At 40.3% G+C, this 7,058-nt stretch overlaps 1 protein-coding gene across 1 annotated transcript; it reads right to left on the bottom strand.

Moving 5' to 3' along the window:
* Window positions 1-4,033: 4,033 nt before the first annotated feature.
* LOC308364471 (uncharacterized protein) lies at window positions 4,034-5,142 on the bottom strand (the record flags this gene model as incomplete). The annotated part of the gene is made up of 2 exons (XM_080837605.1): window positions 4,034-4,373; window positions 4,684-5,142. The coding sequence occupies 2 exons, from the start codon at window positions 5,140-5,142 to the stop codon at window positions 4,050-4,052; spliced, it is 783 nt and encodes a 260-aa protein (XP_080693731.1). The 3' UTR covers window positions 4,034-4,049.
* Window positions 5,143-7,058: the final 1,916 nt, after the last annotated feature.

Raw genomic sequence — 7,058 nt, 5'->3', positions numbered from 1 at the left:
CCAGTTAAATATGAAACCCCAGCACAGAGGCTAGACATAGTGCCAGGTAGGGGAGATGACCCTGGGTGAGGTGTTGAGTAGCTAATGGCCGTGCTATCCAGAGTGGAAGTGAATGCGGGATCTATTCAGGAAGCAGTCCAGACATTGAACAGCACTGCTGCAGTGCATGCTTCATGTTCCTGATATTTCCATCTGGGGTGTATGGACCCTGGCACCAATCCTGACAGAGCAGGGGGGGGCGGGCGGGGGGGGGCATACTGGTAGCAGGGTCCCAGTCCCTAGCGCCATGTCTAGTACTTTTAAACAATGTACAACATGACCACTTTATTACCAGTAGCTTATGAACAAACAGTGGCATGTCATTTAAATAGTGATAGTGACACTGGTAAATCTTTTGAATGGTGACAACATGTCTTAGCAGTGTCTAATGGCTATGTGCACGCTTGAGCATAAATAAAGCACTGATTTCAATCCCAGGATGCACATGAAGGGCTATGGTCCTTGAAGATAATAATTAATTAGCAATTAGTGATGAAAAGGCTATTTTGGTAAAAAGAAAAAGCATTTACTCAAAATCTAGGAATACCTTCATACCATAAGCTGGCTAATTCATATTGCACCTCAACATCAGAGGACATTGTTCCTTGAGGATTTTAATTATGATTGATTCCCTACAACAATAAATAATGAAAAGGTTATTTGAAAAAGCATTTTTTTTCCCTCAGAGGATTGTTTTTTAATATACATACAAGTATGGTCTGGTATGTATCATACAGTATGTCTTTAGAAATGATACTAATTTTATTCAGAAAACTTTTTAAGGTTTCATTTTAATTGCTGACATTTGATTTAGGTTTTGCTTATAGGAGGTACTTTTGAAATGGAACTGTTCTTCATCCATGAGCGTGATGTGTTAAATGCATGTCATTGGTGCATCTGTGTTATCCCATGACTGCGGCGGGGGACTGAGCAGCTATTTTTAGCGTGTCGCCCCTGCGGAGCACGCCTGGCCATGCAGCTGCCTGAGATGTCAATCCAAGGGCCAGCAGAGGATTAGAGGTACGTTCCTTGGATGGTTGTTCAAACTACAACACATCGCCTTTATTATAGACTTGGGACAAGACCAGACGGGGCGAGACGAGGTAACGAGGGTACTGAAATGACTGCTGTAATTACTGCCGAAATGACCCTGTTTATGCTGTGAGGCTCTGAGTTGCAGGTTAAAAGTCTTTGGGTTGTAAAACACAGATGGCCTTCTAGTTACAATTACTCTGCAGTAATAAGGTGTGGGTCAGTTGTTTACAGACGATGTCTCTAAAAACCTCCCAGGGGTGCATTATTCCACTAGGTTGACTTTTCTCACACCCCTGCTGATGTTCTTGGCTTTACCCTCTGTCTCTGGTTTTCTCCCTATGCTTTTCCACAAGAGGGTTAAACTTAAGGCAGGGAAATGGAATAAAGGGTACTAAGTGTTGTATTCCATTGTAAGATTATTTCTTTGTCATGTGTGGATTCATTGGACTAGTATCAGTCTGGGTGGTACAGTGGTCCTGTAGCTGAATAGATGAGTTTTAACATTGATCTCAGAAACATGGGACTTCTGGTCTCTGTGGGCTGCAGGTAACCCCCCTCAGAGGGTGACAAGCCCCTCCATTTGTCTGTGTGATCCCACTCAGTAAACATCAAAGTCCATGTGATACATTATTATACAAGATATAGGACTAAATCAATTGGGTATTTAGGGTGAAGATAGTCAAAGGACTTGGAGTGGCCAGAGACTCCCACCCTCTCTGTGTGTAGCCATCATCCTCTGAGCAGCCAGGAATGCTAACACTCTGAATGTTTGGATGTTTCCTTATGTCTTCTCTTATATATTTGTAACTTTAGATTATTAACTTAGACTAGTTTGAATGTGTAACTGAATTAGTAACTTGCACCTGACAAATACAATTATAAGCAAGAGAAGTACAACCCCAAATCAGCAAAAGTTGGGACGGTATGTTAAATTAAGACTAAAACTGAAAACAGTGATTTGTAAATTCTGTTTGACGTTAATTACATTGCAAAAAATACAACAGCATATTATTTAATGCTTTACCTTATGAATTTGATGTGTTTTTTTTTTTTTTTTCAAAATAAAAATTTGATTCAATTTCGATTCTTGCAACATATTTCAAAAAAAGTTGGGACAGTAAAGCATTTGGCACAGTGAAGTTTTAACTGCCATTTTTGGATGTACCTAAGTATTGTGCTTGACAAAGGTGGTTTGCCAAAGTAATCCTGAGCCCATGTGGTTGTATCGCTTATAGATTAATGACGGTTCTTAACGCAATGCCGTATGAGGGATCGAGATCACAGTTATTCAGCTTAGGCTTGCGCCCTTGCCCTTTCCACACTGAAATTTCTTTTAACTATGTTATGCACCGTGGAGGGTGAAATATATAAATCCCTTCCTATCTTTCTTTAAGAAACATAGTTTTTAAACATTTCAATAATTTTCTCACACGAATGTTGGCATCCTCTGCCCATCTTTTCTCCAGGCCTGGCCTAGGACTAGGCCTTTCCTGTAAACTTTGTACCAAATCATGATTACAATGACCTGTTGATATCACTATTTTCAATTCACATTATTATTTAATTATTTTACCTCATTACTACACTTAATTGCCGCCGTCCCAACTTATTTTGGAATGTGTTGCAGGCCTGAATGGCAGGAATGGATGTTTATTAACAAAGTAAATAAAGTTGACCAGACTAAATATGAAATATCTTGTGATACTGTCTGCAATTAAATACAAGTCAAGGTACATTTATATATCACTGCTATCTTTTTTTATTTTAATTTTCCATACTGTCCCAACCAATCTGCTTCCACAATGACTGACTAGCTAGTTTCAAGCCAAAAAGCAGTGATAATTTTTAACATGTGTGAAATGTATCAATTGAAAATAAACAAATGACTGCAACAGCTTCTAGTTTTATCTTCTTTTTATATTGACTGTACAAATGCAATATCAGAATGACTGTCCTTAGGGCAGAGGAGATGTATGAAAACCAACCATTAAACTTAACACACAATGAATGCCCTCTGCCACATACACCTGCTTTGTTCTGCACTATTGCTGTAGGGTCAATACATTTACATTGTCATTTATCAGACGCCTTTGTCCACAGCGACGTACAAGGGAGAGAACATTCAAGCTCTAAATAGAGACCTAGTGTAACAATAAATACTATTTTACATAAGAAAACAATATGCAGAACTGTAAGTGCAAGTTAAATAATGGAAGAAGGCAGAATTAGGGAGACTGTGGGACCAATACAAGGTGATAATGTCTTGCAGCCCCCTTCACAATGCAATAACCATCTAACAATCAGCCTGATAGTTCTAGCTCCAAGACAAAACATAACCGTGTCTGATCGATCTCAACCAAGCCATCAGTCTTCACTCCTAGACTTTTGTCTCTGGCCTGGTGCTATTCATACTATGTGTGACTATTTAAGGTTTTAAGTTATGGTCTGATATATGCAATCCACCTCAATTTAACCTGAATAGGGAGACAGTGGGTGAACAATCTGCATTGGGACATGGCAAGACAATCTCACTGACTGCCACATGATGGAGGGTAGGAGAATGCTCACAAAGTACCTTGACCCTTAACAAAGACTCATTTCATTTTGTGCTTGTCAAAAGTGACTTGGACTGGATTTTCAGAGTGTACCCATTGGAAATAAACAAACGACTGCAACATCTTCCATTACTTTTTTTTAATTAAAAGTGCACATGCAATAAAATACCAACTGTCTTTGGGACAGAGAAGTGGTGATAAAAAAACACACACACAAAAGTATTAAACTATATACAATAACTATAGACAAATGGTGCAATTGTACAGGACAGTCAGTGCAACAAGGCAAAGCGCATTACTCTCCATCCTCCTGCAGCAGTGCCTGTCTGAAAGAGTATGATTGTGTGGTGTCATGTCTTGGTGGATATTGGGGTGTCATGTTTTGCTGTGCGTGTGCTGTTTGGGGCCTAGGTGTGTGCCTCACAGCCGGTGTGCTCGTGGGCAGTGTGGAGGGCATGTAACAGGTGGGTGCCCATAGAACTGTCCATGTCCATACCCACTGCTGTGGGGGTAGGGGTGTGTGTTATTGGAGGGCTGAAGGAATAATTCCCTCATCAGAGAGAAGCCATCCTTTATTGCACTAGTTATCTCTGAAAAACTTTCCCTGAATTGTGCCAAGTTGTCCACGTTCTGTCTGTTGGTGTCTTCCATCAACTCCAACATCCGTTTCTTTATGTGCAGATCGTCTTGATCAGCAGGTAACTTCCTCTTCAGCCTATCCCCTCTGTGGCTGTTCATCTTCGCCTTGGATTAAGCAGAACAAATCACATTATAACACAAACGTTTAAATCCAAAGCTACGGTACAAATTGAGTACTAAACCACCATATAAAGTAACAATCTGATTCAAAACTGTAAGCGACAAGTCGGTCCCCTCTGTGGTTGTTCAACTTCGACTGGGATAAAGCAAAACCCATCACATTATTACACAAACGTTTTAGGTTATAAATTGTGTGCGAAAGCACCTACACAAAACACGCAACGGATTCAAACTGTGCAAAACAAACGGTAGGCGACAAAGTTAGTAGCCTACTAAATTGAAATCAAGAGCCTACCTGGAGCAAATCCCTGCGTTGCTGAACAACCGCCGGTGGTGGAATACCTGAAAGTTCAGATTCAGACTCAGCGATCTCGGACTCCGGAGGTGAGTCTTCCAGGTCCGGGGATTCCAACAGATCGGTTGTCTCGAAGCCGGAATCAATGCCCCGCGTAGCAGGCGAGTCACCCCAGAGCTGCTCACACAGCTCGAAAAATAACATAAATACGATGCCGTTCCCACTTCTGTGGCCAGCGTCAACAGCCTTACAGTAATTCCTCTTCACAAGGTTCAACCTCGAGGTGACCTGCCCTTTAGCCACAGCGTCTCTATGAGGGAAGTCCTTATCCGTCGAGCCCCTGGGATATTGCTCCTCGAATAAGGCTGTAATGTCCTCATACTTGCTCCTGCATGTCTCCCAGTCTATACCCTCCTGTATCTTATTTAGTTTATAATCGAGGCTGATTTGCAACAACATCCCACCTCGTCGTCGCTCCAAATCATGATATTCTTTGCGTTTGCCATGTTCTTGCTTTTTCGGCTGTGGTTGTTGTGTTCTTCTTCTTCTTCTTCTTCTGTCGTGTTTGTTTTCGTCTCCTTCTTCTTCTGCAGTGGAGTTTGAGGTCGCGCATGTTTTATACGCATGCGCTTGTCTTATTTTCCGCTTTCTTCAGTTGTCTGTACCACCGTTAGAGCGCCACCAACAGGCGTGGGGGCTACAGCTCATGTCATGAGATGCAATTTCTTTTAAAAAGAATTATAAAACAAAACACAACTTAAATGTCAGGATTTACTGAACCATCACAACCCCAATGAAGGTTATCAAAGAAGAAACACAATGAAAAGGTCCTTAATTAATACATATTTATTTTATATACAATATATTCTGAATAGTGAATAGTGTATAGTGAATGGTATAGTGAATATACTGAATAGTGAATAGTGTTCATTCCTGTTGTATTCTTAAAGTAAGGTACACTATGAAATGGCCTTTAATATAAATATATATATATATTATATATATATATGTATCATGTGAGTAGTAAGATACACAATGCAAAGGCCCTTAATACAAATAAAAATAATATCATTTTATTTCACATTAATAGTGTTTATTTCTGTTGTATTTTACAAGTAAGGTTCACAATGAAATGGCTCTTTAATTGTACCTCAGCTGAGCAGTCCACTGCTCCCTTCAGTCAAAACATGTTTTTTTTATATACAGCCGCGGAAAAAATTAAGAGACCACTTCAAAATTATCAGTTTCTCTGGTTTTACTATTTATTGGTATGTGTTAAAGTAAAATGTACATTTTTGTTTTATTCTATAACCTACTGGCAACATTCCTACCAAATTTCAAATACAAATATTGTCATTTAGATCATTTATTTGCAGAAAAATGACAATTGGTCAAAATAGCAAAAAAGATGCAGTGTCTTCAGATCTCGAATAATGCAAAGAAAACAAGCTCATATTCATTTTTAAACTACACAATACTAATGCTTTAAGTTAGGAAGAGTTCAGAAATCAATATTTGGTGGAATAACCTTGATTTAAAATCACAACTTTCATGTGTCTTGGCATGCTCTCCACCAGTCTTTCACATTGCCGTTAGGTGACTTTATGCTACTCCTGGCGCAAGAATTCAAGCAGCTCGGCTTCTTTTCATGGCTTGTGACCATCCATCTTCCTCTTGATCACATTTCAGAGTTTTTTTATGGGATTCAGGTCTCGAAATTGGGCTGGCCATGACAGTGTCCTGATCTGGTGATACTCCATCCACACCTTTACTGGCCTGGCTGTGTGGCATGGAGCATTGCCCTGCTGGAAAAAACACTTCTCAGAGTTGGGGAACATTGTCAGAGCAAAAGGAAGCAAGTTTTTCTTCCGGGACAACGTTGTACTTTGCCTGGCTGAGGTTTGTAAAAGACCATAAGGATTGAACCAAAGCCGACTGGAGGGTCTCCTAGTTCGTTTTCTCTGATGAGTCCAATTTCACAGTAGGTGCAAGACTCTGTGGCTTGTAGGCCTCTTCAGGTCTCCGTCTAACCATCAGACGACCATGTGTTGGGCAAAGCTGAAAATTGGACTCATCAGAGTGGCAATGATAAACCCATCGCACAAGGTTTATATAGACAGAAGTTTAGCTTTCAGCAGTGATAACCACGGGGTGGATTTCTCACATCTGAGGCTCCCTGTCTTGCAAGGATGGCAGTATTGCACAAGGTCGGAAGAAGCACAGTTCCCTTGTTATCACCTCTGGTCCAAACATGTATGTATGCAGACTGAGTGGCACCTAATTATCACACACACACACACACAAAAGACATGTTCCTGCTTCTAGCACATGATTCATACAAGGAATATATTAATACAAGGCACTTGATTGATTGA

This window comes from Sprattus sprattus, assembly GCF_963457725.1.
Source record: "Sprattus sprattus genome assembly, chromosome: 4".
Classification (NCBI taxonomy): Eukaryota; Metazoa; Chordata; class Actinopteri; order Clupeiformes; family Clupeidae; genus Sprattus; species Sprattus sprattus.
This window is presented reverse-complemented; position numbering and strand designations above follow the sequence as displayed.